Source organism: Salvelinus fontinalis, chromosome 28 (assembly GCF_029448725.1).
Source record: "Salvelinus fontinalis isolate EN_2023a chromosome 28, ASM2944872v1, whole genome shotgun sequence".
NCBI lineage: Eukaryota > Metazoa > Chordata > Actinopteri > Salmoniformes > Salmonidae > Salvelinus > Salvelinus fontinalis.
In genome coordinates, this window is record NC_074692.1 from 36583913 (window position 1) to 36597091 (window position 13179).

The 13179-nt window shown below is 44.0% G+C and overlaps 1 protein-coding gene across 3 annotated transcripts in view; it reads left to right on the forward strand.

The window, feature by feature from the left end:
- The window catches only part of LOC129826655 (serine/threonine-protein kinase TAO3-like), a 163554-nt gene that overhangs the window by 124963 nt on the left and 25412 nt on the right, over positions 1-13179 (forward strand). For all 3 annotated transcript variants that reach the window (XM_055887616.1, XM_055887617.1, XM_055887618.1), the window contains 3 exons: positions 4738-4896; positions 6517-6711; positions 12591-12722. In XM_055887616.1, coding sequence (XP_055743591.1) covers positions 4738-4896; positions 6517-6711; positions 12591-12722 — 486 coding nt within the window. The remainder of the gene's footprint in view (positions 1-4737; positions 4897-6516; positions 6712-12590; positions 12723-13179) is intronic.

A 13179-nucleotide genomic window follows, 5' to 3' on the forward strand; every position in this document is an offset into this window, starting at 1 on the left:
AAGTTCATTAGAGTTACCAGCCTCAGAAATTGCAACCAAATAAATGCTTCACTGAGTTCAAGTAACAGACACATCTCAACATTAACTGTTCAGAGGAGACTGCGTGAATCAGGCCTTCATGGTTGAATTGCTGCAAAGAAACCACTACTAAAGGACACCAATAATAAGAAGAGACTTGCTTGGGCCAAGAAACACAAGCAATGGACATTACACCGGTGGAAATCTGTCCTTTTGGGCCATATTTGAGATTTTTGGAGTAGGTAAATGGATGATCTCCCCATGTGTGGTTCCCACTATGAAGCATGGAGGAGGAGGTGTGATGGTGTGGGGTTGCTTTGCTGGTGACACTGTCAGTGATTTATTTTTTTTAATCTTCAAGGCACACTTAACCGATCCTCCACCAAATTTCACAGTGGGTGCGAGGCACTGTGGCTTGTAGGCCTCTCCAGGTCCCGCACCCACTGTGAAATTTTGTGGAGGATCGGTGATGATCTGGGGGTGCTTCAGCAAGGCTGGAATCGGGCAGATTTGTCTTGGTGAAGAACGCATGAATCAAGCCACATAAAAGGTTGTCCTGGAAGAAAACTTGCTTCCTTCTGCTCTGACAATGTTCCCCAACTCTGAGGATTGTTTTTTTCCAGCAGGACAATGCTCCATGCCACACAGCCAGGTCAATCAAGGTGTGGATGGAGGACCACCAGATCAAGACCCTGTCATGTCCAGCCCAATCTCCAGACCTGAACCCCATTGAAAACCTCTGGAATGTGATCAAGAGGAAGATAGATGGTCACAAGTCATCAAACAAAGCCGAGCTGCTTGAATTTTTTTGCGCCAGGAGTGGCATAAAGTCACCCAACATCAATGTGAAAGATTGGTGGAGAGCATGCCAAGACGCATGAAAGCTGTGATTGAAAATCAGGGTTGTTCCACCAAATATTGATTTCTGAACTATTCCTAAGTGAAAATATTAGTATTGTGTTGTTTAAAAATTAATATGAACTTATTTTCTTTGCATTATTCGAGGTCTGACAACACTGCATCTTTTTTGTTATTTTGACCAGTTGTCATTTTCTGCAAATATATGCTCTAAATGACAATATTTTTATTTGGAATTTGGGAGAAATGTTGTCAGTAGTTTATAGAATAAAACAATGTTCATTTTACCCAAACACATACCTATAAATAGTAAAACCAGAGGAGAGCTGTGTATATACACTACCGTTCAAAAGTTTGGGGTCACTTAGAAATTCCTTGTGTTTGAAAGAAAGCACATTTTTTGTCCATTACAATAACACCAAATTGATCAGAAATACAGTGTAGACTTTGTTAATGTTGTAAATGACTATTGTAGCTGGAAACGGCAGATTTTTAATGGAATATCTACATAAGCGTACAGAGGCCCATTATCAGCAACCATCACTCCTGTGTTCCAATAGCACGTTGTGTTAGCTAATCCAAGTGTATAATTTTAAAAGGCTAAGTGATCATTAGAAAACCCTTTTGCGATAATGTTAGAACAGCTGAAAACTGTTGTTCTGATTAAAAAGAAGCAATAAAACTGGCCTTTAGACTAGTTGAGTATCTGGAGCGTCAGCATTTGTGGGTTCGATTACAGGCTCAAAATGGCCAGAAACAAAGAGCTTTCTTCTGAAACTCGTTAGTCTATTCTGTTGTGAGAAATGAAGGCTATTCCATGTGAGAAATTGCCAAGAAACTGAAGATCTCGTACAACGCTGTGTCCTACTCCCTTCACAGAACAGCACAAACTGGCTCTAACCAGAATAGAAAGAGGAGTGGGAGGCCCCGGTGCACAACTGAGCAAGAGGACAAGTATATTAGTGTCTAGTTTGAGAAACAGACGCCTCACAAGTCCTCAACTGGCAGCTTCATTAAATAGTACCCGCAAAACACCAGTCTCAATGGTCGTCATGGACCCTGACCTCTACCTCAGGGGTCCCAAACTTTTTTGGCCCACGACCCCATTTTGATATCTGAAAATTCTCGCGACCCCAACCATGTGAAAAACATTATGGAATTAACAGCCAATGTTATCTTTTTTATTTGGGGCTATTGAAGTCAATTGAAAAACATTCTAACAGTATTTCTGATTGTCTTTTCCACTCACCATCACATACTTTTAATGTGGCGCTATGACAGTCACTATCTCACTACCACTAATGAGATGGGTGTACTTGATGCGAGTCGCGTCAGAGCTTCTCAAAGTCTGGGCAGTCGACAGTGTGCACCTTAACTCTGCGGTCACATCCAACCTGGATGAATATTTAGTTTTAATGCAGACGAGAGTACTGAATCCAGCTTCACATAGATATGAGCTGGTGATGGTTACCATGGGTTTTATGGTGCTACAAGACAACTGGGAACTCTGGAAAATACAAGGTGGAAGCATGATGTCAGTGATCTTAAGGTCAGAAAGTCGGAGCTCTAGAAAGAGGCCCAAGATTCAGAGTTCCCAGTTGTTTTGAACGCAGCAGGGTGTTCCCAACAGGGTGTTCCCAACAGGGTGTTCCCGACAGGGTTTTCCCTTTGAGTCAGGAACCAAAACTCCTCTGTTGTGACTCGTGAATGTATTCAGTCACATAACGGCTCGATCAGCTGTTTAATTTCACTTACCGGCAAGTCATCTGAGCTAGGGTCACAGTCAAACGGATTGGGAAGTAGGTCCCAAAGTGCCCTTCCAGGTGTTTGAGGTGAGCAGTCATCACTCGTGTGGGACACTTACTGATGCTGTTTTCTATTAGAAACATGCACAGCCGAGGGTAGGGGGCATGGCTCGCTTTTGAAAGACTCTCTCTCCAATAAGAATTATATCCTCTGAATCCACTGATTCTGTCACTCGTCTGTAGCATGTTTTTGTATTTCCCCTGCATGCTTGCATTCAGTTCGTTCAGTTTACCAAATATGTATGTTACATAGGCAAGGAGACACATTTTATTTTCATTACAAAGAAAGTCAGCCAAGTCTGTTTTTATACATCCATTGTGAATGACAACAGTTATTCTCTCAATGCGAAAAATCTTTCCAACACTCCCCCTCGATAACTACCAAGCCTCGGTATGAAATAGTGCATTGTCCTGCTCTGATCCCGTATCTAAACGCAACATGCAACAGTTCATGTCAGGAAATCGGTCAATTTAAATAAATTCGTGGCCCTAATCTTTGGATTTCACGACTGGGAATACAGATATGCATTGGTTCGTCACAGATACCTTGTGACCACCATTTGCCTCATGCAGCGAGACACATCTCCTTCACATAGATTTGATCAGCCTGTTGATTGTGGAATGTTGTGCCACTCCTCTTCAATGGCTATGGAAAGATGTTGGATATTGGCGGGAACTGGAACACGCTGTCGTACACGTCGATCCAGACCATCCAAAACATGCTCAATGGGTGATATGTCTGGTGAGTATGCAGGCTATTGGACCATTTTCAGCTTCCAGGAATTGTGTACAAATCCTTGCGACATGGGGTCTTGCAGTCGTTTTCTGTAGCTTATGCCTGCCCATACCATAACCCCACTGCCACCATGGGACACTCTATTTACTTAACGCCATACACGCTGTCTGCCATTTGCCCGGTACAGTTGTAACCGGGATGCATCCATGAAGACTTCACCTCTCTAGCATGCCAGTGGCCATTTGAAGGTGAGAATTTACCCCCTGAAGTCTGTTACGACGCCGAACTGTAGTCAAGTCAAGACCCTGGTGAGGGCGACGAGTATGCAGATGAGCTTCCCTGAGAGAGTTTCTGACAGTTTGTGCAGAAATTCTTTGGTTGTGCAAAAACCCACTGTTTCATCAGCTGTCTGGGTGGCTGGTCTCAGACGATCCCGCAGGTGAACAAGCCGGATGTAGAGGTCCTGGGCTGGCGTGGTTACACGTGGTATGCTGTTGTGTAGCCGGTTGGACGCACTGCCAAATTCTCTAAAAGGCGGCTTATGGTAGAAAAATGAACATTACGTTTGCTGGCAAACGCTCTGGTGGACATTCCTACAGTCAGCATGCCAATTGCACGCTCCCTCAACATTTTGAGACGTCTGTGGCATTGTGTTGTTACAAAGCTGCCCAATGTGCACCTGTGTAATGATCATGGTTTTGCAACAGCTAATGGGGATCCTAATAAAATACCAAATGCCATTTTGATCAGCTTCTTGATATGCCACACCTGTCAGGTGGATGGAATATCTTGGCAAATGAGAAATGTTCACTAACAGGGATGTAAGAAAATTTGCATACAGAATTTGAGAGAGACGAGCTTTTTGTGTGTGGAAAATTTCGGGAATCTTTTATTTCAACTCATGATATAGAAATGAGTGTATGTGCCTTTGACTCCCCTCATTGTTTTCACCATACCAAATACAGCTGCTAGTATCAAAGTCTCTGCAATAGTGTGTGGTGTCATAGCGTAGTGGGCCTAGCCATTCACCGTGGGAATGATTCAAGTGCAACGGTTAAGTGCCACCTTTTCCCATGATCTAAGGGTGCTTTCTGGTTGAATTTCACCTTTTTAGATTTTATTAATATTCATTTACATTTTTAAGGTTAACCACATTGAAATGATTGACATACAAAGACGATATTATAATATATACTGTATATGTTTTGATATTATTATTATTTTTTAATCAGGATTTTGTAAATTCTCCCGCAACCCCATTTTCATATCAGGCGAACCCCCCTAGTTTGCTCTAACCTGTAACCTCTCTTTTCTCCCCAGCATGACTTTGTACGTCTGGAGCGCCCCCCGCGGGTCCTCATGGATTTGATCCAGAGGACCAAGGACGCGGTGAGGGAGCTGGACAACCTGCAGTACCGTAAGATGAAGAAGATCCTATATCAGGAAAAACACATGGGGGAGAGCCAGGAGGAGGAGGAGGTAAGGATGGAAAGGGGGAGCCAGGAAGGGGAGAGGATAGGAGGAGGAGGAAGGGAGAGCCAAGAGGAGGAGAGGATGAGGAGGAAGGGTGGAGGAAGTACAGTTGAAGTCAGAAGTTTACATAAACCTTAGCCAAATGCATTTAAACTCAGTTTTTCACAATTCCTGACATTTAATCCTAGTAAAAATTCTGTCTTAGGTCAGTTAGGATCACCACTTTATTTTAAGAATGTGAAATGTCAGAATAATAGTAGAGAAAGTAATTTATTTCAGATTTTATTTATTTCATCACATTCCCAGTGGGTCAGTAGTTTTTCATTCACTCAATTAGTATTTGGTAGCATTGCCTTTTAAATTGTTTAACTTGGGTCAATGTTTTGGGTAGCCTTCCACAAGCATCCCACAATTAATTGGGTGAATTTTGGCCCATTCCTCCTGACAGAGCTGGTGTAACTGAGTCAGGTTTGTAGGCCTCTTTGCTCGCACACACTTTTTCAGTTCTGCCCACAAATGTTCTATACAATTGAGGTCAGGGCTTTGTGACGGCCACTCCAATACCTTGACTTTGTTGTCCTTAAGCCATTTTGCCACAACTTTGGAAGTATGCATGGGGTCATTGTCCATTTGGAAGACCCATTTGCGACCAAGCTGTGCTGAGGTCTCTCCTCACTGCTACACACACATGTGGTTTTGATTTCCCTGTGCTGGTGTCTCTCCTCACTGCCACACAGACAGGTGGTATTGATTTCCCTGTGCTGAGGTCTCTCCTCACTGCCACACAGACAGGTGGTTTTGATTTCCCTGTGCTGAGGTCTCTCCTAACTGCCACACAGACAGGTGGTATTGATTTCCCTGTGCTGAGGTCTCTCCTAACTGCCACACAGACATGTGGTTTTGATTTCCCTGTGCTGAGGTCTCTCCTCACTGCCACACAGACAGGTGGTTTTGATTTCCCTGTGCTGAGGTCTCTCCTCACTGCTACACAGACAGGTGGTATTGATTTCCCTGTGCTGGTGTCTCTCCTAACTGCCACACAGACATGTGGTTTTGATTTCCCTGTGCTGAGGTCTCTCCTCACTGCCACACAGACATGTGGTTTTGATTTCCCTGTGCTGGTGTCTCTCCTCACTGCCACACAGACATGTGGTTTTGATTTCCCTGTGCTGAGGTCTCTCCTCACTGCTACACACACATGTGGTTTTGATTTCCCTGTGCTGAGGTCTCTCCTCACTGCTACACACACATGTGGTTTTGATTTCCCTGTGCTGCTGTCTCTCCTCACTGCCACACAGACAGGTGGTTTTGTGCCACAAGCTCTGTTTTGTATGACACACTCAAGCATGCTGATCCTTTTAGGAGGGACAGACACGGACACAGAAACGGACACGGACAGGACTGACATCGATATTGTCTGTCCAGGTGAAATGGGCTATTTAGCATGACTTTGACTCTGTTGCCCTCTGGATGGCAGGACATTATTTCTGTTGTATCAAGGTCACTCCAAGCTTAATGAGGCTATTTGTAAACCCATATTTACAGTTGAGCGGTGGGAAGTGGCAAGGGGTGTGTGTATATTTCCCACAGTGTGTGTAGACTGATTACCATCTCTCTCTCCTCCAGGACTGTGAGCAGGCCAGCTGTAAGATGAACAGCCTGGGCAGTAACCACTCCCTCCCCAGCACCTCAGTCAGTACAGGAAGCCAGAGCAGCAGCGTCAACAGCATGCAGGAGGTCCTAGACGAGAGTTGCTCTGACATGACCATGATGCACCATGACTACGACAGCAGCTTAGAGTCCTCCGCACAGTCCAAGAAGGTATTATTGACAGAGGGAGAGAAACACACACACATACACGCACACACACCAAGAAGGTAATACTGACAGAGTGAGAGAGCAGGAGAGAGGCGGCCGGACAGCAGGAGAGACACACACACACACACACACTATAAAACTAGCACTAGCAGTGTCCCTCCAGCTAGTCACTCACTCCAACACTACCCACGTCCTCAAGAATGATGCAAACAAACATGAACACACACATCAAGAAGGTACTACTCATCTAGCCCCTCAATCTCTCTAGCCAGCCAGCCAGTCAGCCATCAACCACCTACACCAAACTTAAACCCACGTCCTGAAGAATGACAGCTCTCAGAGATGTACAAACGCTCATACACACAGGAGGGGTAGTGATACACTCCAACCCTCACCCACATAATGACACACAGGAGGGGTAGTGATACACTCCAACCCTCACCCACATAATGACACACAGGAGGGGTAGTGATACACTCCAACCCTCACCCACATAATGACACACAGGAGGGGTAGTGATACACTCCAACCCTCACCCAAATAATGACACACAGGAGGGATAGAAATACACTCCAACCCTCACCCACATAATGACACACAGGAGGGATAGCGATACACTCCAACCCTCACCCACATAATGACACACAGGAGGGATAGCGATACACTCCAACCCTCACCCACATAATGACACACAGGAGGGGTAGTGATACACTCCAACCCTCACCCACATAATGACACACAGGAGGGATAGCGATACACTCCAACCCTCACCCACATAATGACACACACAAACAGAACCTACCTCGCCGCGGTATTCATATAATCATACTAACCCAACAGCCTTCAATTAAAAGCACTGATGCCATGGAAACCAAAGATACATCCTTCCACTTTTAAAATGCTGCTCAGCTTTATTCCTGTAAAGATGATACACACACAGAGCCAGAGTTCATCACTCCTGTAAATCACACTTTGAGAACAAATATGCCCTAATCTCTCCTCTCCTCTCCTCTCCTCTCACCTGGCGTTGTCACACAGGCTGAGCGTTGAGCTGCACACACTGCTGAATGGTTGATATTCATTCTGAATACCCTGCATGTCTCAGGCATCACAGCACACACAGGCACACTCACACTTCAAACCTGCAGATTATGAGATGTTTGTTTCCTCCTCTTCAGCCACATGTCTTTCCTGGTCTTTATCATTTAGTTAACTGTTATTAGCGATGGGTGTATGGGTTGCTGATATGTCACAAGGCCAGCATGGGTGTATAGGAACAAGAGAAGGTGGCATGTTGTCTGTCTATAGATACACACTGATAAAGAGTTCCTACATGTACAGTGCCTTCAGAAAGTATTCACACCCCTTTACTCTTTCCACGTTTTGTTGTTTTACAAAGTGGGATTAAAATTGATTTAATTGTAATTTTTTGTCAACGATCTACACAAAATACTCAAATGTGAAAGTGGAAGAAAAAATGCACATTTGTAAAATAAAACACTAATATACAGTATCTTGATTAGATAAGTTAATACATGTTAGAATCACCTTTGAGTCTTTCTGGGTAAGTCTAAGAGCTTTCCACACCTGGATTATCCAACATTTGCCCATTATTATTTTTAAAATTCTTCAAGCTCTGTCAAATTGGTTGTTGATCGTTGCTAGACAGCCATTTCCAGGTTTTGCAATGCATGTTCAAGTAGATTTAAGTCAAAACTGTTGCTCGGCCACACATTCTTGGTATGCAACTCCAGTGTATATTTGGCCTTGTTTTTGTTTATTGTCCTGCTGAAAGGTGAATTACTCTCCTGGTATCTGGTGGAAATCAGATTGAACCAGGTTTTCCTTTAGGATTTTGCCTGTGGTTAGCTCTATTTTGTTTATTTTTTATCCTGAGAAACTCCCCAGTCCTTAATGATTACAAGCATACCCAAAACATGACACACTGAAAATATTGTGTGTTATACAGTAATATATTGTATTGGATTTGCCCCAAACATAACACTTTGTATTCAGGACAAAAAGTAATTTGCTTTGACACATTTTTTGCAGTATTACTTTAGTGCCTTGTTGCAAACAGGATGCATGTTTTAGAATATTTTTATTCTGTACAGGCCGGAGGGGATGGCTGCCGTTTTATGGGCTCTTAACCAACTGTGCTATTTTTAGTTTTTTCACATTGTTTGTAAATCGCCTCCACCATCGGTTCTATTGGCCAACGTGCAATCAGTGGAGAATAAACTGGATGATCTCCATTCGAGACTATCCTACCAACGGGACATTAAAAACTGTAATATCTTATGTTTCACCGAGTCGTGGCTGAATGACGACACGGATAATATACAGTTGGCTGGGTTTTCTGTGCATCGGCAGGACAGAACAGCTACGTCTAGTAAGACGAGGGGTGGGGGGGTGTTTATTTGTCAATAACAGCTGGTGCGCCATATCTAATATTATAGAGGTCTCAAGGTATTGCTCGCCTGAGGTAGAGTACCTCATGATAAGCTGTAGACCACACTATCTACCAGAGCTGGGACCAAGTCATTGTTTTACAAGTCTCAAGTCTTAGCACTCAAGTCCCAAGTCAAGACAGGCAAGTCCGAGTCAAGTCTCAAGTCACAACCGACAAGTATTAAGTCAAGTCTCAAGTCCTAAACTTTGAGTTTCGAGTCCTTAACAAGTCATAATGTGCTCTTCACCAAATGTAATACCATTTCATATTTTTAACAAGAGTAATATTTAGTATATTACATTTACGCAAATCATGAATGCTTTTAAAAGTATATTTATTATTTTCCAAATAATCTTTATATTTCCATGGAAATACATGGGTAGCCATAAGAAAGACCCCCCCCCCCCCCCCCCCATTTTTTGTTGATACAGCGTAGTCTTTATATCTGAAAATAATAACTTTGTGTATCATCTTTCCAAAGGCTCCATCTGAATTCACTCGCCGACGTTCCTCTGCACTCCACCGACCTTCCACACACAACTTTTTCAATTTGATTGGCTGCTGTCCGATTCAAACTGTAATCCGTTAAATGAAGAGTTGGTGCCCTGCACACTTTTTTTTAATAGCATCATTTGTAATATTTGGGCTTGGGGAGGGTATCAAGTCAGGTCAAGTCAAAAGGCTCAAGTCCAAGTTAAGTCACGAGTCATTGGTGTTAAAGTCAACGTCGAGTTGCATGTCGTCATATTTGTGACTCGAGTCCACACCTCTTCTATCTACCAAGAGAGTTTTCGTCTATATTTTTCGTAGCCATCTATTTACCACCACAAACCGATGCTGGCACTAAGACCACATTCAACAAGGTGTATAAGGTTATAAGCAAACAAGAAAATGTTCAGGTAGCCTAGTGGTTAGAGCGTTGGGCCTGTAACCGAAAGGTTGCTGAATTGAATCCCCGAGCTGACAAGGTAAAAATCTGTTGTTCTGACCCTGAGCAAGACAGTTAACCCACTGTTCCCCGGGCGCCGTTGACATGGATGTCGATTATGGCAGCCCTCCGCACCTCTCTGATTCAGAGGGGTTGGGTTAAATGCGGAAGACACATTTCAGTTGAATGCATTCAGTTGTACAACTGACTAGGTATCCCCCTTTCCTTTCCTTCATCCAGAAGCGGCGCTCCTAGTGGCCGGGGAATTTAATGCAGGCAATCCATTTTACCTTATTTCTACCAGCATGTCACGTGCAACCGGAGGAGAAAATAAACTCTAGTCCTCCTTTATTCCACACACAGAGATGCATACAAAGCTCACCCTCCATTTGGCAAATCTGACCATAATTCTATCCTCCTGATTCCTGCTTTCAATTAAAAACTAAAGCAGGAAGTACCAGTGACTCGCTCAATACAGAAGTGGTCAGATGATGCGGATGCTACCCTACAGGACTGTTTTGCTAGCACATACTGGAATATGTTCCGGGATTCATCCAATGGCATTGAGGAGTATACCACCTCAGTCACCGGCTTCATCAATAATTGCATTGACGACGTCGTGCCTACAGTGATCATATGTACATATCCCAACCAGAAGCCATGGATTACAGGCTGCATCCACACCGAGCTAGGAGAGGGACACTAATCCGGACGCTTATAAGAAATCGGGCTATGCTCTCAGACGAACCATCAAACAGGCAAAGCATCAATACAGGACTAAGATTGAATCCTACTACACCGGCTTAGACGCTCACCGGATGTGGCAGGGCTTGCAAACTTCTACGGACTACAAAAGGAAACCAAGCCTCGAGCTGCCCAGTGATGTGAGCCTACCAGACGAGCTAAATGCCTTTTATGCTTGCTTCGAGGCAAGCAACACTGAAGCATGCATGCTGTCCCGGATGACTGTGTGATACCGCTCGCTCTCCATAGGCGTAGACCTTTTAAACAGGTCAACATTCACAAGGCCCGCAAAGCTCATCACTAAGCTGAGGACAATGGGACTAAACACCTCCCTCTGCAATTGGATCCTGGACTTCCTGACGGGCCACCCCCGGGTGGTAAGGGTAGGCAACAACACATCTGCCACGCTGATCCTCAACACGGGGTCCCCTCAATGTTTACTCCCTGTTTACCCATGACTGCGTGGCCAAGCACGACTCCAACACCATCATTAAGTTTGCTGATGACACAACAGTGACAACAATAAGACAGCCTATAGGGAGGAGGTCAGAGACCTGGCAGTGTGGTGCCAGGATAACAACCTCTCCCTCAACGTGTGCAAGACAAAGGAGATGATCGTGGAGTACAGGAAAAGGATGGCCAAACACACCCCATTCACATCGAAGGGAGTGTAGTGGAGCGAGTCAAGAGTTTCAAGTTCCTTGGTGTCCACATCACCAACAAACTATCATGGTCAAACACACCAAGACAGTTGTGAAGAGGGCACGACAACACTTTTTCCCCCTCAGGAGACTGAAAAGATTTGGCATGGGTCCCCAGATCCGGAGCGCCACGTCTAGGTCCAAAAGGCTCCTTAACAGCCCAAGCCATAACATTTCTGAACAATTATTCAAATGGACACCCGGACTGTTTACATTGATCCCCCAACCCCCACTTTGTTTTCACACTGCTGCTATTCGCTGTTTATTATCTATGCATAGTCACTTTACCTACATGTACAAATTACTTTGACTCAGCTGTATCCCCGCACATTGACTCGGTACCAGTACCCCCTGTATATAACCTCAGTATTGTTATTTTATTGTGTTCTTTTTTATTAGATTTTTTACTTTAGTTTATTTAGTAAATATTTTCCTAACTGCATTGTTGGTTAAGGGCTTGTAAGTAAGCATTTCACTGTTGTTTTCGGAGCATGTGACAAATAACATTTGATTTGATTTATTGCACACACAGTGATGCAACTTATTTTGTGCCTTGTTATTTAGGCTTGCCATAACAAAGGGGTTGACTGAAGACAATTAAGCTTTTCATTTTGAATTAATAATACATTTAAAATTACAACAATTCCACTTTGACACTATGGGGTATAGGCCAGTGACAACAAATATCAATTTAATCCGTTGCAAATTCAGGCTGTAACACAACAAAATGTGTAAAAGGAAAATTTCTGAAGGCACTGTAACTGGTCAACCGGTCATGAACTGACATAAAATATGTAGGTTTATACACACTCCAATTTGATAGTCTAACTATCTAACGTTGGCTTGAGTTCAGTACAAAACTGTCCACTACCAACCTGTGGCACTACAGAACTATGAGAGAACAACCACCGTACCTATCCTCCGCCAGACGCCCTATATGAAGAATCATTTGGCTACTAATAATGCAACGTTCAATTATATCAACTACAGTTACATTTAGGTTTTGAAGTTACAGGCCATGAAATTCAACGTTTCTCCCGTCTCTCTCTCTCCTCAGGACCACAGGTATAACTGGGATAATGGTCTGAAACCTGACCTCAGGCCGGAGCTGATGCCGTTATCCTCTGACATGAGCCAGGCACACAACTACCGCCACAACAACTTCTCCACCATCAAATCAGCATCACTTGTAAGGGTCAACCCCCCTTTATCTCTCTAGCTTCATTTATCTCTCCTTTCTCTCTACTATCCACCATCGAATCAGCATCACTGGAAAGGGCTACCATCATAGGTCACTCTCCCTGGGTGATACCAAGTCTCCCTCATACTCTGTCCATCTTTACCTTTCCTCTTTCCTTTGTGTCTCACATGATGTCTCTCTCTAGCTTCCTCTTTCCTTTTGTATTCTTTCTCTTGTTCTCACTCTATTCTTTCTCTTTCTCTCCCTCGCTCCCTCCCTCTCTGTGTCCTTCCACTCACTCAAGCCCTTTGTGTTCTCCCAGTCCTTCACTCTGCTTCCGCTCCTCTTCACCTCTCCCTCCTTCTCTCCCTCCTTCTCTCCCTCCCTCGCTCATTCTCTCCTGTACTTTTCCCCTCGCTAATATATCACTCTCTTGGTGTTCCCGAGTGGTGCAGCGGTCTAAAGC